Source organism: Chlorocebus sabaeus, chromosome 12, assembly GCF_047675955.1.
Source record: "Chlorocebus sabaeus isolate Y175 chromosome 12, mChlSab1.0.hap1, whole genome shotgun sequence".
In the NCBI taxonomy this organism is placed as follows: domain Eukaryota; kingdom Metazoa; phylum Chordata; class Mammalia; order Primates; family Cercopithecidae; genus Chlorocebus; species Chlorocebus sabaeus.
This window is the reverse complement of record NC_132915.1, coordinates 57061027-57084953: the sequence shown is the minus strand read 5'-3', so window position 1 is coordinate 57084953 and position 23927 is coordinate 57061027. Positions and strand designations below refer to the sequence as shown.

The 23927-nt window shown below is 35.4% G+C and overlaps 1 protein-coding gene across 1 annotated transcript in view; it reads left to right on the top strand.

Annotated features, from left to right (window-relative positions):
* Window positions 1-22963, top strand: part of LINGO2 (leucine rich repeat and Ig domain containing 2) — a 329593-nt gene extending 306630 nt beyond the window's left edge. Inside the window, exon 2 of the mRNA XM_073021709.1 lies at window positions 15249-22963. Within this exon, the coding sequence (XP_072877810.1) occupies window positions 15284-17104 (1821 nt within the window). The 5' untranslated portion in view covers window positions 15249-15283 and the 3' untranslated portion in view covers window positions 17105-22963. The remainder of the gene's footprint in view (window positions 1-15248) is intronic.
* Window positions 22964-23927: the final 964 nt, after the last annotated feature.

Below are 23927 nucleotides of genomic sequence, written 5' to 3'. Positions count from 1 at the left end.
GATGTTTTCAAATAGATACAGTCCATTGGAGAGCTGATTGAGAATCAGGGGACAAGATACCAAAGCGTAGCCCAGAGGAAAGATGAGAAAATTGTGTGGTGGTTTTTTTTCTATTTTTAAAAGAAAGTGTTACTGGAAAAAAATCTGCTTTTTAAAATATAGTTGCTATCTATTTGCAATGAGAGGTATTTCAGTGATAATGTTTGAGAAAGCATGGGAGAAGTATAAGGTAAAAGTTAAGAGCTCAAAAAAACCTGGATTGAAAAAAAATACTGGGAGTCAAAAAATCCTGGATAGAAATACTTGCTCCTTTACTGAGACTATAACATTAGGCAAATGACTCATCAAGCAAGAAAAGTTCTTTCCCCTTCTCCTGAAATCAGGAGAAAATTGCTTCAACAGGATTATCTGGAATCCTTAACTACTTTAACTACCTAATCTTTAACTACTTTGCCTGTAGTTAAAGACACATTATGACTTCTGTCTAACTCCTTCCTGGCAAATCTCGAAAACAAATATTAAGCTAGATATTCTCTTTTTGTGGCTTGTGGGAAAGTAAAGAAAGTTGCTGCTGTATTAGGATTGCTCTGCATTTCCAGAGTTTTTTTTGGGGGGGCAAATGAGTTTTTTCCATGTCCTTGAAGGCAACATACACGAGGGAGCTGCTTTATAACAAGGCCACCTGGAAGAGGTTACAAGACCTCCACAAGTAAGATATTCCTAGAGACTGTAGAATGACTACTCAACAAGCCAGAATGGAGATTTACTCATCCAGATGAAAGGGAACTACATGGAGGATAACTCTTGATTGTGGATCCTGAAGAACCCCCAGAAATCCCTACACAAAAGGAGTGAGCTTTAAAATTCCCCAGTCCCAGAGGACACTAAGTTGTCTATAGCACAGTTCCAATTAAATAACAATTTTCTTGATCTTCTTACCTCCCTGAATAAATTATAAAGAGAGACAATAGAGGAAAAGAATAAAGATGCTATCTGACTATATCACCTGCTCGATTTACTAGTCGTATGCCCATTTTATATCAATTTCATTGCATTAAATCGTATTAACAGCTAATTCAGCTAATTTTTATACAGACAGAATCTTACATTGTCTTTATAGGCTTCAAACCATATAATAATTGCCAGCACGTATCAGTCCCTAGCCAAGTAACTATAGACCAAAATACTATCTTCAGTTACCCCCAGAATTGGTCATCTGCATATAGCTAATTGAAAGGTATCTACAATAGTGGGTAACTGTCTACCTATTTGCCTGAGCTACTCAATAATTTTATCATTACACCTGTAAACTTTTGGAAACAAAATATTTTATAATATTTAATACAGTTGATGCTCTCCGAGTCTGGCTTTCATTCTGGCTGTTTCCATTTTCCCTTGAATATTCTCCAAGTTGAGCCTCAATATTGAAATTTTCCATTCCTTCCTTACCAAAAATAAGTAGAGAGAGGTAAAAATGCAATGCTTTGGAAGATAATTAGAAATTATGTATAAAGATATATTTTATTTCTGTAAAAAAAGAGTTCAAATCCAATGTTTCCTGCCAGGTCTGGGACTTTAATCTTCATCTCCAGTTGGTTTGGGACCTTCAAAGAACTTAGGTAACCCTGGTGATTTTCCAGACTTGCTCATACTAAAATTGATTTCTTTTCGTTTTAAACTATTTTATACAACTTTCACAACTCTTCAGTATCCGATTTTCGTGGAGACCAGGATTTCTGAAGTTACAGTTTTAGATACCTGGAAATTATAGCCTCAAATGTATTTTGGACACCATTATTCATTAAAACCTTTTGCTTTCTTTTTTTTTTTTTTTTTTTTAACCCTACCTCAACTCACTCTTCACCCATTCCTCTCAATTTGGGAAATAACTTTACTGACCTTTGGAAGGTTTACAGAGATTTCTGTGCTATCCATTTATTGTTTTGTGGCCTTGTCCATTTGCCAGTCAGAGAACTAAATTAATCATAGAATTTCCAGGCTAAGCAATTTATCATTACCTTATCCATCAAAGCAGCTCTTTCCTCCTAAACTTTCTTTTTAAACAACATACAACAACCATGATCTCTTTCCTTTCTTACTCGTGTTTTTAAAAATAATGGCTGCTTAAAATTCATTTCTCTTTCTCCATTTTACCAATCTCTTCACTCTCCTTATCACTGTATCATCTGTTTGAGGACATCTTTCTGAAATGTACTCCTCCTGTCGCAGAGGAAATCTATGCCTTTATTTGGTTTGCTTTCTGTCCTGAAAAATACTTCTTCAACAAACCAAACCATTATCCATAAAAAGTAACAATGACAGCTATTATTTATGTGCTAGGCACCATATATACCACTGTTAATGCTCAGTTATTCTGTGTTATTATCAAAAATTAACAGGAAATAGTGAGAATCATAGACATAGATGAATATGTCCCACAGCTAACAAATGTCAGAATCAGAATTTGGGCCAGGTATGAGTGAGCTCCAATTTTTGCTATTTTTAGTCTTTTATGTTGCTTCTTTAAGTCCACTTCCTGATGCTTTGATTTGTGTTTCTTAATGAATAGAATAAGCGGGGAATAAATACTCAGCATACAAAAAATGTAAGTATAAAAATATCCAACTTCACATGCTAGGTGTTAGAAGGTACTAACCATTGTACTTTGAGAATCCCTTTGATCAGAATTAATGGAAAGACCCTAGTCTACTCCCTCTAGATTTTAGCTTCCTGCTTTATTCCTAAAGAAACAAAGTTCATCTTGTCAAACCTTGGTCACAGTCAGACATTATGAGCAAGCTTTGATTGTAAGACTTCTGTTGACAGTGAAAGCTAAATGGAGTCAGCAGTTTGCCTTCTGGGCTAAAACTGAGAAATATTTGTGAGGAGAATAATAAAGCACATCATTCCTCCCCAGTTTCTAAGCTACTCAAAAAGCTGACGAGATATGGCCCCAAATTATCCACTTTTGCCTAGCTGAAGGACAGTAGTAGAATGGCCGAACAGTTCCAGATGTAGAGGGACCTCGTCTACAGCAGGCTTGCGGGGTACTTATCCACCCTTCTTTTTGGCAGTCCTTCACTTTGGAGCTGAAATTGATCCACCTTAGTTGAGCTCCTTTCCAGTTAAGTTTTGCCCATGATTTAGTTAGATACTGTCTTCCACGGCAGACATACTTACAGCAAAATTAAGGAATGTAAATAATAAACTTTCTCTTAACCACTATTGAAATAAATCAAATAAGATGCCAATTATTTTATTTAACTGGTGATGGGCAGATTGGGCAAATTCTGCCAAAGAAGACAGTAGTCTCCAGTGGAATTTATAAAATATGACTCACACTTTACCATCAATTCAAAAACGAACTGGAAAGTATGAAGTATATCATAAAACTTTTATGTTGGACATAGAGTCATCTGATTATAATTGAAAATCTATTTTCCTGCCTTACCAAAGAAATTCTAAAAGCTATTACAAAAAAGTATTCTTTTTAAGGAGTGGAAAAATCAAATCTGCCCAGGGACCCCACACATTTTGGTCTAGTCTATTGATGGACACCTTTGAGGGAACCAGGAATTCCTCATGCTGCTTTCAATTCTCCATCTCAGTGAAGGACACCAGGTCTCACCCAGTTGTCAAAAGAGTGGAAATAATCTTTGCTTATCCTCTCATACACCCTCCACAGTGGATCAGCTGTGAAGCATTTCTGTCGTGCCTCAGAATACCTCTTGAATTTGTCCATTTACCTAAGCCTACACCCATAACCCTGAGAGTAACCACTGTTTTTTTCTGACTTGAATTAACACAACAGTCTCCTGAGTTATCAGCTTCAAGTCTTTCTTTTCTGCAAGTCTATTTTTCATGTTGGAATCAGATTAATCTTTCCAAAATGTAAATCTGATCATACCACTCTTTTGCATAAAACACTTTAATGACTTGCCATTTCTCTCAGGATAAAGTGTAAACAGGTTATCACAGTTTACAAGCCCCTTGTAAATCATTCCTCTCATTACCTCGTCAGCCTCTTTTCTCTCCTCAGTTTTTGTTCCAACCATTCTGAACTACTGTGTCCCCAATTGTAGAGTGTTTCTTATTGTCTCCATGTCTTTGCAAACACTATTCCCTATGCCTGTACCTGTCTCCACCAAGGATGAGAGGAGGAGTATAAATGGAAATATGCTGTTGCAGAGCTCCTACATTTTACTTTGAAGTAATTCAATATTGAAGTAGACTGTGATGAAGATATACAGACGTTCCATGACTTATGATGGGATCACATCCCAAGGAGCCTATTACAAGTTGAAGATATTATTACATTGAAAATGCATTTAATATACCTAACCTACCAAACACCATAGCTTAGTCTAGCCTACCTTAAATGTGCTCAGAACACTTACATTAGCCTAAAGGTGGACAATAACATCTAACAGAAAGCCTATTTTGTAATAAAGTATTGAATATCTCATGTAATTTATTGAACACTGCACTGAAATGGGAAAACAGAATGGTTGTATGGGCACTCAAAATACAGTTTCTACTGAATGCATATTGCTTTCACACCATTGTAAAGTTGAAAAATTATAAATCGACCATTATAAATTGGAGACCATCTGTATACTTTAATCCCTAGAGGAATAAATAAAAATAATATAAATTAAAAAGTCAAAAGAGGAATTGAAGTACAAACCTAAAAAAAAATCAGAGGGAATAAGGCAAGAAATGAAAAAGACAGGAACAAAAAATGCAAGGGACAAATAGACACCAAATAGCAAAACGGCATCCCTAAGTGCAACCATATCAATAACTATATTAAATTTAAATGGACTAAGCAATATAACAAAAGGCAGAGATTGAGACTAGATTCAAAAGCAACAAATAACTACATGCTGTCAAAAAGAGAGCTTTTTAAATACAAAATCACATGTATGTACAAAGTAAAAGAAAAAAAAAAAGATACACCACAAAAACATTAAGAAAGCTAGAGTGTTACAGATGACTGAATCACACCTTAAGGAAAACAGCAGAAAGCTATACTGTGAACCAGGCAAAGGGTACTTGCTGTGGGGAAATTATTGCTGCAAGATAGGGAATCCTCAATGGCAAAGCAAATATTGTCTTTTAGATACTTCTCAGGTCATGTTTTATTGAATATTATCATTTCGCCTCTGCTGCCAGGAAATATTTGGCTTCAAGTGTGTTTCCAGTGGACTGTGAATACTGAAACATAATTATTTGAAAATAATTTCAGCTCTAGATTTATTAACCAGGATTCTGTTTCTCAACATATTAGACTAGAAGAGCAACCAGATTTTAACAGCTTTTTTTTTTAAATCTTAATTTCAAAATGGAAGGAAGCTGGTTGTTCCTATTGTTCTCTTGAATATTCTCCTTTTATTCATATATTTTAATATCTTATTTTCTGAAAATTAAAGAATGAACCAAAATGAAATAAACCCCAATATATTACCCCAACAAAGATGACTTAAAAACAAGGAGCATTACTAGAGACAAATATGGATTCTTCCTAATGATAAGTGATTGATACATCAGAAATTGAACTTGTGTTTAATATCAGAGCTTTAACATGCATGAAACCCAAACCTAGAGAACTTAGGAAGATGTAGACAAGTTCACATTCATAGAGATTTTAATACCCATTTCTTAGAGATTTTAATACACGTTTCTCAGGAATTGACAGCATAACTTAGAAAAAATAAGGATTTAGAAGAGCTGAACAACACAGTCAACCACATTAGCCTTAATGACTTTTAAAGACTGCTTCACCCAAAAAGTACAAATTCATGTCCATTTCAAGTGCATATGGCCTGGCAGCAAGATGGGATCATATGCTGGTCTAATAAAGCAATCTTAGTAGATTTCAAAAGATGGAAATTTTTCATAGTGTATTCTCTGACCTCACAGAATTAAATTAGAAATAATAATATATTTAGAAGAAGACCTAAATATTTAAGAATAAACCAACTAAATCCTAAAGAAGGGAATTTTGGAGGGTATTTAGAACATGATTTAGATGGGACAAAGAAGGAAGCACAAAGTAAATTAGAAAACGTTTTTGACTGAATGATATTTTATAAAAACTCAGAATTTGTGAAATGTAGCTTAAAGCAATGTAGAAAGGGATATTTATAGTTTTTATACCTTACATCAGTGAAAAAGCAAGGTCCAAAATTAATGATCTAATCTTAGGAAGCTAAAATGAATTAAAATACTGGACTGAAGACAAAATAAATAGTCAGAAATAACAAGGATAAGAACAGAAATTAATGAAATAAAAATGACACACAATAGAGAATCAATACAAGCAAAATTTGGTCCTTTTGAAAAGTGTAATAAAACTGAAAAAATTCTAGATTTATCAAGAGAAAAGAAAGGCACAACTCACTGATGCCAGGAATGAAACAGATAACATAGATTTTCAGCCATTAGAATAATAAGGGAAGTTTATGACAACTTCAGACAATAAATTTAACAGCTTAGATGATATAACAAAATTTCTTGAAGGAAACAAATTACCAAAACTGACACAAAAGGAAAGAGAAACATACAAAGAGTCCAGTATCTGCCAAGGAAATCAATTTGTATTTTACAACATTCAAACACAGAAATTCTAGGTTCTATTTGGATTCACTGGTAAGGTCTGCCAAATATTTGTGAAAGAAATAATAACAATTCTATACAAACTCTTCAGGAAAAAGAGAACAAAAATCAAGGAATACTTTCTAACTGGCTTTGTGAGAACTGTATTTGCAGTAGTACCCCTTATCCACAAGGTATAAGTTCCAAGTTCCCTGGTGGATGCCTGAAACTGCAGATAGTACCAAACCTTACAAATACTATGTTTTTCCCTATGTATACACACCTATGATAAAGTTTAATTTGTAAATTAGGCACAACACAAGATTTTAAAAATTGCTAATAAAATAGGACAATTATAAAAATATACTATAATAAAATTTATATGAATGTAGTCTCTCTCTGTCTCCCTTAAAATAACTATTGTACTCACCTGATTTTGGACCACAGTTGACCACTATAATGAACCACAGAAAGCAAAATCACGAATAAGGAGGGACTACTGTACTCTGAAACTAAAAGTATACAGATACATCACAAAGAAGCTAAAACCTAGATAAAAATTCTCATGAAATAGAAAAACTAGGGCCGGGCGCGGTGGCTCAAGCCTGTAATCCCAGCACTTTGGGAGGCCGAGGCGGGCGGATCACAAGGTCAGGAGATCCAGACCACGGTGAAACCCCGTCTCTACTAAAAAATAGAAAAAAATTAGCCGGGTGCAGTGGCGGGCGCCTGTAGTCCCAGCTACTCGGGAGGCTGAGGCAAGAGAATGGCGTGAACCCGGGAGGCGGAGCTTGCAGTGAGCTGAGATCCGGCCACTGCACTCCAGCCTGGGCAACAGAGCGAGACTCCGTCTCAAAAAAAAAAAAAAAAAAAAAAAGGAAGAAAAGAAGAAAAACTTGACCAAATATTCACAGAACAATCCTAAAAAATATGTTACAAATACAATATTCAATAAATGACAAAGTAAGGTTTATCCCAGAAGTGTGAGATTGGTTTAATCTTCAAAAATCAGCATTACTTGTCATGTTAAAAGAATAATGGAGAAAAACAATAAGATCATCTCCATAGATATAGAAGAGCATTTTTTCATTCAGTACTCACTTGCATTTTTAAAAAATCTTAGTTAACTAAGAAAAAAACACTTCCTTATCGTAACGAAGGTCATCTATGAAAAACCCACAGCTAACATCAAACTTAATGGTGAAAAACCAAATAATTTTCCTCTAAGATTAGGAAAGGAGGGAAGATAGCTCTCAGCACTTCTATTTGACATTGGACAAGAGGTACTAACAAATGTGAAAGACACAAAAAAATAAAGGTATACAAATTAGAAAGGAAAGAATGAAACTGTCTATTTCTAGGTGATAAAATATTTGCTGAAGGAAATTAAAGAATACCTAAAGATATGAAGTTAGTACAACATTCATGGATTGGAAAATTGTTCAATATTGTTATAATATCTATTCTCCATAGATTTATTAATTGAATCAACACAATTTTTGTCAATATCACAGAAAATTTCTTTAGAAATTGTCAAGTTGATGCCAAAATTTATATGGAAATTCAAATGATCTAGAAAAGCCAAAGGATTTTTTGAAAAGAAGACAAAAATTTCATGAATAACACCATCTGATTTCAAGAATTAAACTGATGATAAAAAGCTACAGTGGCCGGGCGCCGTGGGTTACCCCCTTAATCCCAGCACTTTGGGAGGCGGAGGCGGGCAGATCACAAGGTCAGGAGGTCAAGACCCTCCTGGCCAATAAGGTGAAACCCTGTCTCCACTAAAAGTACAAAAATTAGCCGGGCATGGTGGTACGTGCCTGTAATCCCAGCTACTCAGGGGGCTGAGGCAGGAGAATAGCTTGAACCAGGGAGTTGGAGGTTGCAGTGAGCTGAGATCACACCACTTCACACCAGCCAGGCAGGTGACAAAGCAAGACTCTCTTGCAACAAACAAACAAAAAATAAAAGCTACAGTAACCAAGACAGCTGTGCTGGTGTAATCCAGTACAGCTGTATGTACTGTATCTATTCTGGTGGAGCAGAATCAAAAACAGAAATGGAGATAAATGTACGTATATGGTCAATTGATTTTTTTGATAAATGTCCCCAGGTAATTTTATAGGGAAAAGAAAGTATGTTTTATTTATTTTTATTTACTTATTTATATTTTTGTAGAGACAGGGTCTCACTGTCACCCAGACTGGAGTGCAGTGGCGATCACAGCTTACTGCAGCTTCAAACTCCTTGGCTCAAGCAGTTCTCCCACCTCAGCTTCCTGAGTAACTAGGAATAGATGCGTGCTACCATGCCTGGCTATTTTATTTTATTTTTTTTATTTTTGTAGATACGGGATCTTGCTCTGTTGCCCAGGCTGATCTCAAACTCATGGCCTCAAGCAATCCTCCCACCTCAACCTTCAAAAATGCTGGGATTACAGGTGTGAGCCACCATATCTGGCCAGAAAGGAAAGTCTTTTTAAGAAATAACACTGCAAAAAAAAACTAGAAAGCTGTAGGAGGAAAAAAAAATCTTTTTCCCTACTTCATACCATATAAAAAATTAATTCAAAATGGATCACAGACTTGATTGTAAATAATAAAACTATAAAAATTTCTAGAAGAACACATAGGAGAAAATCTTCAAGACATTGGCATAGGCAAGGAGCTCTTAAATAAAACACAAAAAGGATAAATCATAAATAAAAAAATGTTAAAATGGATTTAAATTTTAAAACTTCTGCTCTTTAAGAAATATGAAGAAAACAAAAAGGTAAACCATAGATGAGCATAAAGTATCACAATACACATATCTAAGAAAGAACTTGTATTTAGAATATATACATAACATTTATATCTCAATAATTTAAAAACACAAAAGTGAGCAAAATGTTTGAACATAAAATATGCCAAAAAATCTACCTAAATGGGCAATAAGCAGACAAAAAGATGCTCAGCATCACAGTTACGAGGAAAATGCAATGAGATAATACAGTCCCACAAGAATGGATAACATGTAAAAGACAGTTGGCTGGGCATGGTGCCTCATGCTTGTAATTCCAACATTTTGGAAGCCAAGGCGGGCAGATCACCTGAGGTCGGGAGTTCGAGACCAGCCTGACCAACATGGAGAAACCCTGTCTCTACTAAAATTACAAAATTAGCCAGGCATGGTGGCACACACCTGTGATCCCAGCTACTCAGGAGGCTGAGGCAGGATAATTGCTTGAACCCAGGAGGCAGAGATTGCGATGAGCCAAGATCGTGCCATTGCCCTCCAGCCTGGACAATAAGAGCGAAACTCCATCTTAAAAAAAAAAAAAAGTCAGTATCCATGTCGGAGGGGATATGAAACACATGAAACTCCCTTGCATTGCTAGTGGAAATGTTGAATGGTATAATCTCTTTGGAAAATGATGTGCTTGTTTCTTGTAAATACTCTACATATTCCTACCCTATGACCTATAAGACTAATTTCTAGGTATATATTTAAGAAAAATAAAAAGTATGCACAAAGATGTCTATATTAATATTCATAGCAGCTCTTGGACACAGCCCAACCTTCCAAAAATAGTTGAGTTAATAAGCAATTTGTGACAAAACCTAATACCACCAGACATAAAGAACAAACTACTGTTACATGCAACAACATGGTTGAATCTCAAAAACATTATGCTGAGTGAAAGATGCTGGATATAAGAGTATATATTATATGAATTCTTTGATATAAAATTCTATAAAATGAATACTAATCTATAGTGACAATACAGATCAGTGCTTTAAGCCAGTAACAAAGGTTGGAATAGACTGAAAAGAGGTAAAGAGGATGATGGTAATGTTCTGTATCAGATTATGATGGTGCTTACAAAGGTATAAACATTTTTCTAAATTCATTGGGCTATATGCTTGAAATCAAACCATTGACATGTTTTAAGTTTTCTTCTTAATTTAGGTGGTAAATATGATCACAATATTTCTTTAATACCTAAAAGTCCACCTTCTTTGAGGTAGAGAAATTGATGAGGGATGAATAATGTCAAGGTAACTAAATAAATTATAATTTTCTATGAATTATTCTGTGCATTAGACATTTAAATAAATGACTTGGTTGAACCTTTTTTAAAAAGCTGTGCAATTTTATCTTTTATTATAAAACATATCCATGTGAAGAAGGATATGTTTGACTTGTTGAATGTCAAAATGATTTCAAGGACATCAGTAGACATTTTCTCAAAAGAAGACATACAAGTAGTTAACAGGAATATGAAAACAAAATGCATGCTCAACATCAATAATCATCAGGGAAATGCAAATCAAAACCACACTGAGAGATCATCTTACCCGAGTTAGAATGGCTATTACTAAAATGACAAAAAATAATTTACGTTGGTGAGGATGTGCAGAAAAGGGAACTCTTAAACATTGTTGGTGGAAATGTAAACTAGTACAGCCACTATGGCAAACGGTATGAAAATTTCTCGGAAAAACTAAAAATAGAACGCCCATATGATCCAGCAATCCCTCTGCTGGAACTGTAAGTCCATTAAACCTCTTTTTCCTTCCCAGTCTTGGGTATGTCTTTATCATCAGCATGAAAATGGAGTAATGCACAGTATATCAAAGGTATATCTGCACCCCCATGTTTATTGCAGCACTATTCACAGTAGCAAAGATACAGAATCAGTCTAAGTGTCCATCAACAGATGAATGGATAAAGAAAATGTAGTACTTATATACAATAAAATACTATTCAACCAAAGAGAAAGTATAAAGTGTTGTTTGCAGCAACATAGATAGAACTGAAGGCCACTAAGTGAATTAAGCCAAGCACAGAAAGGCAATATCACATGTTCTCACTCAAATGTAGGAGCTAAAAACATTGATAACATGGAGTTTGAAAGTAGAATGATAGATACCAGACACTGGCAACTGTGGCCAGGAGCAAGGGAGGAGAGGAAGAGAGGTTTGTTAATGGGTACCAACGTACAGTTAGATAGAAGGAATAAGTTCTAATGTTCCACAGTAGAGTGACTGTAGTTAATAATATATTGTGTATTTCAAAACAGCTAGAAGACTTGAAATGTTCCCAACACATAAAAATGATAAATACTCAAGGTGATGGATACTCTATATACTCTAACTTGATCATTACACATTCTATGCGTGTAACAAATTCTATGCATATAACAAAATATCACATTGTCACATAAATATGTACAAATATGTATCAATGAAAACATTTTCAAAAATTAAAATATTTTTCTAATTATAAAAGTAATACATGTATATTTTTGAAAAAATTCAGAATTAATAATGTTATAAAAAGAAAGTAAAAATCACCATTAATCCTATCAGCTCAAAAAGTTACTATTGTCAACATCTTTATTGCATCCTTCCAGTTTTTTCCTTTCATATGTGTATATATATTCATATATATATAAATATGTTCATACATACAAATATGGGTATAGTATATATCATTTCATTTTCCATGTTAATAAGTATACAGTTGCATTAGTTTGTTCTCATGCCACTGTGAAGAAATACCCAAGACTGGGTAATTTATAAAGAAAAGAGGTTTAATTGACTCACAGATCAGCATGGCTGGGGAGGCCTCAGGAAACTTATGACTGAAGGGGAAGCAAACATATTCTCCTTCACATGGCAGCAGGAAGGGAAAGAATGAACAAAGAGGGAAAAGCCCCTTATAAAACCATCAGATCTTGTGAGAACTCGCTCATTATCACAGAACAGCAGCATGGGGGTGCTCACCCCACAATTCAGTTACCTCCCACAACATGTGGGGATTATGGGAATTATAATTCCAGCTGAGATTTGGGTGGGGACACAGCCAAACCATATCAGCAGTCAAGGGTTACGGTGTATTGGCTAGATGGTATTTTACTGTATGGCTGTTTTATAACTTACATAACTAAATTCCTACTGTTACATATTTCCATTTTGCTCTATTGTAGACAAACCTGTAACAAACATATGTATATTGGTTCAATTATTTTCTAATGATACATTTCTAGAAATAGGAATAAAATCGGTCAAAGAAATGAACATATTGAACTTATATTTAAATCTAGTATATCAATTAATGTCCAGTTTATATTCTTTATATCAGTATGTGAATGTTCATTTTCTACCCTTGTTAATTCTGGCTAAAAATGATTATCAAACTCTATCAATATGACAGGCAAAAATTATATACCCCTATTTTTAAATTTGCATTTCTTTGTTTACTAGTAGTTAATCACCTTTTCATATACTTATTGGGTATTTTTAATTTTATTACACTCATTTCCTAATTTTCTATTGGCATTCACCTTGTTATCTTACATATGCTTTAAATATATTCTCCAGTTTAGCAATCACATGTGTGTGTTATATGCTTGCTTGTTATACCAAGTTTTAAAAATGTATACAATAGAATCATTATCTTTCTTCCTGGTTTCTAGCTTTATTCACAGAAAATGCTACTTAACTCTAATATTATAAAATTATTGAATTTTCTTCTAGTACCTGTTTTCTTCTTACATTTGAATCCTTAATTCATCTGGAATTTACTTTATTGGAAGAAGTAAAGTTAGTATGCAAATTTTCCCACAAAATATCAAGTCAATCATTTGTATTTTTCTCACTGATTCAAAATGCCACCTTTAACATAAACTGACTTTTCAAATATATTTAGATATAATTGCTTACTTTTTGTTTTCTTGACTTTATTTTTGTGTCAATAGCATGCTGATTTATTATTAGTTTTGTATCTCATGTTTGAATGCATTGTATGGCAGGTATTTTCATAAATTTTTTACTGTTTCTGATTATTTTCATATATATTTTCTTCCAAATGAACTTTAGAATTAATTTTTCAAGCTTAAAACATTATTCTTTGTAATGTGTGTTCTATGGAAAAAGAAATTAATGTTTTATAATATTTAATCTTTCTAAATACATAGTACATCCCTCTTTTAATAAGTTATTTTGATTCTTGATGGGGTTTAATAGTTGTCATTAGTTCTATGTATTCCTTGTTAAGTTTATTCTAAGGAATTTGATGTTTTTCAGAGATGCCATGACTGAAATAATTTTTACAATAGTATTTTCTAAATGGTTTATTTGTGTAGACAAGAAAATAATTTTTAAAAAATTATATTTATTGTGTAGTATGCTAATTCACTTATTCTACTGTTCTAATCATTTTTAGTTGATTTCCATTGGTTTTCATGACAGACATTAATTTGATCTGTGAATAATGATAGTTTTGCCACATATTTTCCAAAAATTATAACTCTTATCTTCCTATCTAACTGATATGCTAGCACTTTCTGGGTTTTTGCCTTGTTTCTACATTTGTAGGAAAATTTTCTAGTGATTTAGTGATTCACCATTAAGTTTGATCCTACTTGTTATTTTTTATTCATAAATTTGTTTACATATAAGACATACTGTGGTTGTAGACATAGATATATATGTAAACACTGTAATTGGATAATTATTTTCTTACTAATTTTTCCTTTATAGTTCAGGAATGAATGTTGAAGTTTATAAAACACTTCTTTATCTAAAAGTATTGTTTCAAACTACTTAACCTTAATTAAAATATGGTGTTCATGGATAAAGCTTACCCCTGAGAACTCCAAGTTGAAAAGTAGAGCTCAGTAATACACCTTTTATTATTCAGCTGAATTCAGTGTCTACTAAACTATCCATATTTAAAACATACTCATTTCCGATCTCTTTTGCTACCTATTTAATTTCACTTTAACAGGTGCACTGAGTTTGTTTGAATGTGAAAGAGGGATAGTTCATTTATCATTACAAGATATTTTTCTGAAAGTTATTTCTCTTCCCATTCCTCAATATTTATCTCAAAATCATTTAAAATGGCATTTTTTATTATAGCCATCCTGTACCTTGATTCTGCCTCATTCCTATGAGAAACACAAAAACAATACAGGCATACTTGGAGGACCTTCTGTTTGCCTCAAATAAGAAAATCCCTTCATAAATTAAACTTTGCTAAATTATGAAAGATACATACATTAACATTCAAAGGTTAAAAGTAGCAAATGTATACATGAACAAAAACATTCCAACACCTTGCATTGAACATAACTTTGTTTTGTATGTTGCACCTAAAGGCCTGATATTGAATGAAACTTCTGTTAGCTTTGTTTTGAATAGAGGATGATATCCTAAACATTAGTGATGCAGACACTGATTCAAACTGAACTGCTTTCTTCTTAGCTGTTGACCTCTGTTTCTTTCATTTGAATTTAAAATAGAGCCTTTGAGTGTGAAATTTATACTGTGTTGTCTCACAGTCTGTGTCACACATTGTCTTTATCTCATTATACTTGTCAAACATTGAAATTGTCATGGCAACTCTGGGAAGCTATTACTGTTATTATCCCCATTATCCCCATTTCACAGCCAGGAAATCTAAAATACAGAGAGATGAAATAACTTGACCAAGAACATATGTTGCTAAGAGGGTCAACCCTCAGGTTTATACCCAGGTCTGATTGATTCCAAATCCAGCACCCTTTCCATTCCATTTGCTGCTCTATTTGTGTCCCTTAACCTATTTAGATCCTAACTCACCTTCTCTTCCTCCCTTCTTTTGCCCCTTGCATGCAGGCCCGTGACCAAGGTGTAGACTAAGAAGTGGAGTCATGCTTCACACGGCCATATCATGCTGGCAGCCATTCCTGGGTCTGGCTGTGGTGTTAATCTTCATGGGATCCACCATTGGCTGCCCTGCTCGCTGTGAGTGCTCTGCCCAGAATAAATCTGTTAGCTGTCACAGAAGGCGACTGATCGCCATCCCAGAAGGCATTCCCATCGAAACCAAAATCTTGGACCTCAGTAAAAACAGGCTAAAAAGTGTCAACCCTGAAGAATTCATATCATATCCTCTGCTGGAAGAGATAGACTTGAGTGACAACATCATTGCCAATGTGGAACCAGGAGCATTCAACAATCTCTTTAACCTGCGTTCCCTCCGCCTAAAAGGCAATCGTCTAAAGTTGGTCCCTTTGGGGGTATTCACAGGGCTGTCCAATCTCACTAAGCTTGACATTAGTGAGAATAAGATTGTCATTTTACTAGACTACATGTTCCAGGATCTGCATAACCTGAAGTCTCTAGAAGTGGGGGACAATGATTTGGTTTATATATCACATAGGGCATTCAGTGGGCTACTTAGCCTGGAGCAGCTCACCCTGGAGAAATGCAACTTAACAGCAGTACCAACAGAAGCCCTCTCCCACCTCCGCAGCCTCATCAGCTTGCATCTGAAGCATCTCAATATCAACAATATGCCTGTGTATGCCTTTAAAAGATTGTTCCACCTGAAACACCTGGAGATTGACTATTGGCCTTTACTGGATGTGATGCCTGCCAATAGCCTCTATGGTCTCAACCTCACGTCCCTTTCAATCACCAACACCAATCTGTCTACTGTACCCTTCCTTGCCTTTAAACACCTGGTATACCTGACTCACCTTAACCTCTCCTACAATCCCATCAGCACTATTGAAGCAGGCATGTTCTCTGACCTGATCCGCCTTCAGGAGCTTCATATAGTGGGGGCCCAGCTTCGCACCATTGAGCCTCACTCCTTCCAAGGGCTCCGCTTCCTACGCGTGCTTAATGTGTCTCAGAACCTGCTGGAAACTTTGGAAGAGAATGTCTTCTCCTCCCCTAGGGCTCTGGAAGTCCTGAGCATTAACAACAACCCTCTGGCCTGTGACTGCCGCCTTCTCTGGATCTTGCAGCGACAACCCACCCTGCAGTTTGGTGGCCAGCAACCTATGTGTGCTGGCCCAGACACCATCCGTGAGAGGTCATTCAAGGATTTCCATAGCACTGCCCTTTCTTTTTACTTTACCTGCAAAAAACCCAAAATCCGTGAAAAGAAGTTGCAGCATCTGCTAGTAGATGAAGGGCAGACGGTCCAGCTAGAATGCAGTGCTGATGGAGACCCACAGCCTGTGATTTCCTGGGTGACACCCCGAAGGCGTTTCATCACCACCAAGTCCAATGGAAGAGCTACCGTGTTGGGTGATGGCACCTTGGAAATCCGCTTTGCCCAGGATCAAGACAGTGGGATGTATGTTTGTATTGCTAGCAACGCTGCTGGGAATGACACCTTCACAGCCTCCTTAACTGTGAAAGGATTCGCTTCAGATCGCTTTCTTTATGCGAACAGGACCCCTATGTACATGACTGACTCCAATGACACCATTTCCAATGGCACCAATGCCAATACTTTTTCCCTGGACCTTAAAACAATACTGGTGTCTACAGCTATGGGCTGCTTCACATTCCTGGGAGTGGTTTTATTTTGTTTTCTTCTCCTTTTTGTGTGGAGCCGAGGGAAAGGCAAGCACAAAAACAGCATTGACCTTGAGTATGTGCCCAGGAAAAACAATGGTGCTGTTGTGGAAGGGGAGGTAGCTGGACCCAGGAGGTTCAACATGAAAATGATTTGAAGGCCCGCCCCTCACACTACTGTCTCTATCAATGTTGGTCATCGGTAAGACAGTATGGCACAGTAAATTACTAGATTAAGAGGCAGCCGTGTGCAGCTGCCCCTGTATCAAAAGCAGGGTCTACAGAAGCAGGAGGACTTCCAATGGAGACTCTCCATCGAAAGGCAGGCAGGCATGTGTCAGAGCCCTTCACACAGTGGGATACTAAGTGTTTGCATTGCAAATATTGGCATTCTGGGGATCTCAGTAATGAACCTGAATCTTTGGCTCACACTCATGGACAACTATTCAGCATTTTCTACCACTGCAAAAACAAAAGAAAAAAATAAGAACAACCTACAGTGTAGGATTTACATACTTAAAAGACACATTTGTCTAAAACATACTCTACAGAAAAATTTGTATCTATGATTATCATTTGTTAAAGCCTTGCATCATACCATATTGTTGGTTCAGTACCACAAAGAGATCAATATATTCTTTTCTTCCTTTTTTGAAACATATATGCTGTACATGTTTTTAAAGCAATATGAATGAGAGGTTGTGCTTTTAGTTACCACTATAGATCCAAGTGTGATTTCACCTTCCGTTACCTACAGATGACCCTGAGACTAGATCCCTGGAGTTACGGGCGGAGATATTTTGAGAGATGTGTTTGTCTGATGTAGGATGCCAAGAAACAGGACCCACGGCAAAACTGCTCAACTCTGTTAACTTCTGTTACTATAAATAAAGGCATGTGCCTAGTTTTGATACAGAATGGAATATTTTTTATACTTGTGATAATATCACACTGGACCAGTTTACTGTAACAAAGCCCTTGGTTTCTCCAGAAGGTGGTGCACCACTAGATGTACCTGTAAAATGCAAGGTAGGTGTTAATAATGAAAATGATTCATTTAATCACTCCTTGATTTTACTTTCCACAGTCACTACTAGCGGGTTAATAGAAAATGGAAGAAGAGGTAATGGTTACAAATAACCATAGGATAATATTCACCAGTAGCTAAGATCAAGAATTCAGATATTCAAAAGCTCTCTGAATAAGAAAGAGTTCTCAGATGCCAACACAAACCAGGGTGATAAATACATAACATGTTAATGCAAACAAGGATTTGTTTAAAACATGATAGCTGCCTACGTGCTAGATTGCTGCTAGTCAAGGGAACATCTAACTACTGCCACTCTGATGTTCTCTACTTGAATACTGTACACACAGTATTACCTTGCATAGACAGCTTCAGGGTTTCTTCCTGCTTCCTTCCCAATTAGATTTTGGTTTTTACTTTGAAAATTATCGTGTGTAATAAAGAGAAATTTGTCTTGTTTTCTAAGAACTGAGAAAAAACAAGATGGATTAAAAATCATTTAGTGATTTCTTTTTTCTCTCCTCTGAGGAAAAAGCAAGATTATAACCCTATAAATATGTTAAGTTGTGCTGAATTTTCTTCCTCTCTCTGACCCAAGGATGCTTGTCCAATTCAGTTTGTATTAATGTCTGTTACTCAAAGTTAAACACTCCAGTTTATAAAAACTGATGTCATTCCATGACCACCAGTGATCTGATTCAGAGGAGGCATAGTTTCATTTGGCTAAATGTTCAGTGAATGACTTTCAAAGCATATGGTTATGTGATCTGAGAAAGCATTGAATGTGGACTGTGTTCATGAAATGTCACATTTAATCAGCATAGAACTGATAGGAAATATCTATACTTTTCCCATTTCAAGAGGGATCTGAAAATAGGTCATGTTTTGAATAACGTGTAAGCTGGAGTAGAAAGTCTCTGGGGTTTGCTTCTTGACATATTGGATTGGCGGGTTGACATTCAAAAGACTGGCTCTTTTTAGTTTGAAATTTGAAAATTTGAAATTTTGAGGAACTTTAATAAAATTAAATTGATCCCAATAAAAGTAGGACAAGCCCAGAAATTGTTTTGCCAGTCAGATAGCAACAGAGTTAAACCAATTTCTCCCCTAATAAAGGGTGGAAAATATGATGAAAGATTGAAGAATTGCCTGCTCAAGTCATTTTTCATTTGACTTTTCTGATTATTACGGATCTTTTAGAATTCTATTTTCCATTTGTGCCAATTACCTTATATCAAACAATGCAAATCAAGCTCTGCTGCAAACTCTATCACAAATCCAATTGTGTGCAAATGGAATGGGGTCTTTCAAATTTGAAAATGAACAAAGTTAAAGTAGAGGTTTCCAAAAAACTTCCAAAAGTTAATAGAAACTATCTTTATGTGGCAGCATTGTGTGAAGCAGTATTCAACTAATTGTCAAAAAAGAGGGAGAAACATTGAGCAATTAACAAGAGGGTTTTGTGATTTTGACTGCAAAATAAAAGTTGGCCAAAAACAGCTGAGTGAAATGAAATTGTATTAAAATGTACCCATCCATGAAAAATATTTAGTTAAAAGATTTCGTTATTATTCACTTTATTGGAAGAAAAGAAAATGAATTTTCTTAGAGGTCCCATACTCTGATCTGTGGGACAATAGTTATTTCAGATATTTCTAATCATTCTTCTTAAAAAAGTCCTGTTGACCAGTATATTGGGGAAATGCATTCTGTAACCACCTTTAGAGATTCAAAATCTATATAAGCCTAATAAATTCTCTGGAAAGTCCTGTAAATAAGAATCCTGTTTAATATTGTTTATCTTCGGGCTTCACTAATTTGTATGAGCAGAAAGCACTTCTTTTCATGCTATAACATTTTCAAAACCTAGAGCTCCATAGAACCCAGATTGGTCAACTTTAGAGTAGTACTCTTCTGAAGTATTCCCAAATCTAATATTTCTAATAAGAGTAAAATTACTGTTTGAATTGGCCTCTGATAGATTACCAAAAAAAAATTGCCTGTGTCAGTGTTTAGATCATAAAAGTATATTGACCAGATATTTTCAGGGGAACTGGCACCTTTTTGCCTGAAGCATCCATCATAGTAATGGATTAATAGGTAATTGAATAGACATTTAATTTTCTACACTCCCACTATCTGAGCAGATCTTGGGTTCCTTTTTGTGCCTGCAAAGTTCTGGTATCCATTGACTGAAACGCTGGTGCTTTAGTACTCAGTTTCACAAAAGGATTAATGAATTTTCCCTCATGGCTTCTGATTACTCTTTGTTATATCAACTAGACCATGGTAGAGCATAACAGCTCATACCAGCATAAGGGCCAACTTACTTGCTTAAATATAACATCTCTGAGTCATTTTCTTCCCAGAGGCTTTGTTTCAAAGTATCCCAGAAAGAAATACTGTTGTTTGGCTCAGCATTTCATCCCAGTGGTTTTCATTCCACTCTGGTTTTGCTCAACTTTCTGAGAAATTTTGCTTGTTACTGACACAACTCCCTATTAGGAAAAACACATTCAGAAGTTGCCCTACAGTATTTAGGATGGATTCTTTTCTTCATTATTCTGTCAAACATTCTGTGTTCCTCAGTTCTTACAGGAGTTTAGAAGTTGCAATCTTCTGTGACTCTTTAAAAAAGGATTATTTAAATGTCACTTGCATCGAGGCCTGGCTTTTATCACTTTACTCTGGTACAAACACATGTATTTTTATATCAGAGGAACAAAAGAGGGAATGTGATCTTGGAGAAATAAGAGTAGAGTCCCATGTAAATTAACTTCTACTTCCAGGGTCTCTCTTCATCTTTGTGTCAAGACATTTGTTTTAACTTCAGGGGATGTGCTCAGAAGCCATTCAGCACTGAATATGTCTTTGAGGCTTTCTAGGAAAGAAAATAATTACATAATTTTCAGCTTAGAAGTCTAAGATCAAACATAAAGATATATGAAGAATTTAAGGAAGGTTAGAGGATCCATTTTAATCCTGTTTTCTTTCTTGCCAATTTTTATAGTTATTATCTCCTACCTGAAGAAGAATCAGAGGTTATGTTCTTCCTTGACTTTCACTGGTATCCTTTTTATACCTTTATTTCTATGACCCAGTAACCTATAGCTCACATGAGCTATCACAAATGGATTTTATGGCATCTGAATCTAGTAACAAAACCTTTGGAACCAAAGGCATTCATTCTACTCAGCACTTAGGTAAAGATTTATTATCTCTTACTATAATTAACATTCCCTATTGGTTAGACTCATACATCATGTGCCTGGTGATTTCCATTGATTTTCCGCCATTGGCTTTGGGAGCTCCTTTCAGTTCCTTTCAGCTAAAACCCTTGATGTTTTTCTGATTGAGGAGTTTGGGAATTCTGCCTTTGGGTGTAGAAAGCCTTGAGGAATGAAATATTATTTGATTTGTTGATTTTTGAATTTCTATTTTGGTTAGGCAACAGAGGGTGTTTTCTGGTACTTTGGCAAACACTTGACATGAATCTCTCAGTGATGCTCCCCTTTTCGCCTTCAAAAGCCATTCCCAAAAGAGCCTTCTCATTTACACTCCAGCTGGGAAAGGACAGCTTTACAACATAGGTCTACAAGATGAAATGATAGCTGATTGCTGTGATCTGTAGCTCAATTAACCTAATAAACATTGAGTTCAGGGGCCATATGGCTAGGCTTGCAAGGTTTAGCCAAGTAAACAAGGTTTTAAATCAACAATTAATGACAGGTTTTCGACTCTGAAGTTGGTTTGTCTGTCTGGAGAACAGTTAAGTGTAACTGCATGTTTTCTCAAAAAAATGGTAGGGACTAGAACTTCCTTATCTTGTGTGAGATTTTTAACAAATGGCCTAGGATGAAATGTTTCCAACAACAACAAAATACATAATTAAGATGTTTGTAAAAGGCTTATTTTTCTAAAATAGGACTGGGGCTGATGTTACTCTTTCTAAATTTGGGAGTTTGATCAGGACAAGCTTGCATGCGTCCCAGACTGCCTTTCTCAAGTTTACCAAGGTCTTTAATACCTCTTCTCCCTCCCTGACCCCCTTCTCCATGGAGAACACCCTGAATAGGAAGGAGAAAAAGCAGGAACTAAAGTCCCCTGAGACAGCCCACAGAAGGAGAAAAGCTTTGGTATTCCCCCACATACTTGCCTCCTTTCCTGATGCAGCAATTGAAATGATCCTTCACTCTCCTGTTCTGCCTACTCACCACTGTCACTTCTCAGCTGCTACCATCCTCATCAATGAATGCTCTCTCCAGGGATAAGTCTTCTTTCATTGGTAACTGAGATTCTTGGGTAATTGTTAAACTAGAAATTGCTTAAAAAAAAAAAAAACCCTCCAGCTATCTCACATAACACTTTAAAAGTTAAGACTTACCATTCACATAATCACAAGCTGACAGCAATGTGCAGGTTGAGCGATTCTGATTTTTTTCCTCTCCCTTCCAGAAGCAGGTGGGTTGATATAATGCCAGCCTTAAATAGAAAGCTTTATTTATAGCCTTAGCAGAATGAGAAAAGAGCTGGCATAATCAAGAGAGTACTTCACATTTTAAAGAAGACTTTACTTTTAATATGCAAAATAGTCATTAGAAGACAAAAAAATGCAAATTTGTTTTACTAAATTGCTTAATTAATTCCAATAAAGTTCAAAAGATAACTGTCCATACTGATGATGGGTCAAAGACTTTATGCCTGTTCTAAAAGGACCAAAAAAAAAAAAAGAAATTTGGTTGCTATGTTAACTTCCTTTATTTTGTTGCACACCTCCTATTCTAAATTGCTTTAATATCTTTAGTCTACACTACAATATATTCAGTAAAATCAATACAATATAATCAAATAATTAAACAGGAGATTAATTCAGACTTGCAAAAAAAATTTTTTCATTCTTTACAATGTATGTCCGACAGCAAACTGATTTATATACATATCTGTGTGATAAGAGATTGGAATTGAATCATGAACAAACTTTGTATAGAGGCTATTTGGAAGAAAACATAGTCTTTTTCTCCGCAGTTATAAAATCAGGTATACCATAAACACCTGAGTTGCTTCATACACAAGACAGTTGTCTTCAGGTTTTTCCCTTATGGTATAGAATGCCCCAAATCATAATTTCTATTGTTTATATATACATATATAAATATGTGGGGAAGGGTGGTTTGATTTTTTTGTGTTTAAATTATAACTGTTTTAAAAGTTGATAAGCTTGAGCAGGAGAAAAACAATGTGTATCTGTGTTTTCCTTTAATGTCTTTTATCAAAATGGTATTTTGAGAATATCCCATGATTGAAAGTTAATAACAACCTAGCAAAACTTTTCCTAAAAAATGCCTGAAAGTTTTTGTTTTCAAAAAATTGATGCTAATGACAAAAGTATCTTGATTTAGGTTTGCATCTCATTAGCTATTATTATTGGTTAATTGTTGTGGGCATGTTTTTTAACATGTAAAAACAAATTAACTTATTAACATGTAACGTAAGTTAGGAAAACATGTTTTCTTTGCTGATGAAAGGGCTTAAGCAGCTGCCATCTCAGTTAAATTCATTGAAGTATTAATAAGAAATGAAATGCAATACAAGACAACTGGAGTCATATAAAAATATTTTCTTATTGGCAGAAGTAGGGTATATGAGTCTCACAGGGAACATGAGATACAACTGTATTAATTAGTAATCCCCAATACTGTCAGAGATGAAGCAGGTCCAGTGGAATCTCATTCAAATGCTAAAGTGAGTGGAGACAACTCAGAGAGGATTCAAAAGACAGGGTATCCAGCTACAGAAAGTTACAAAGGGGTCATAGTTCGACCTGCTGGGCATCCAAATTTATGTAATATCAACCATACTCTACAGATATTCTACTTTAGTAGAGCTAAATCATGTATCACTTGCAAAAGTATCCAAATTCGTGTGAATTAATTACATAAGCAAGTAATGGGCAT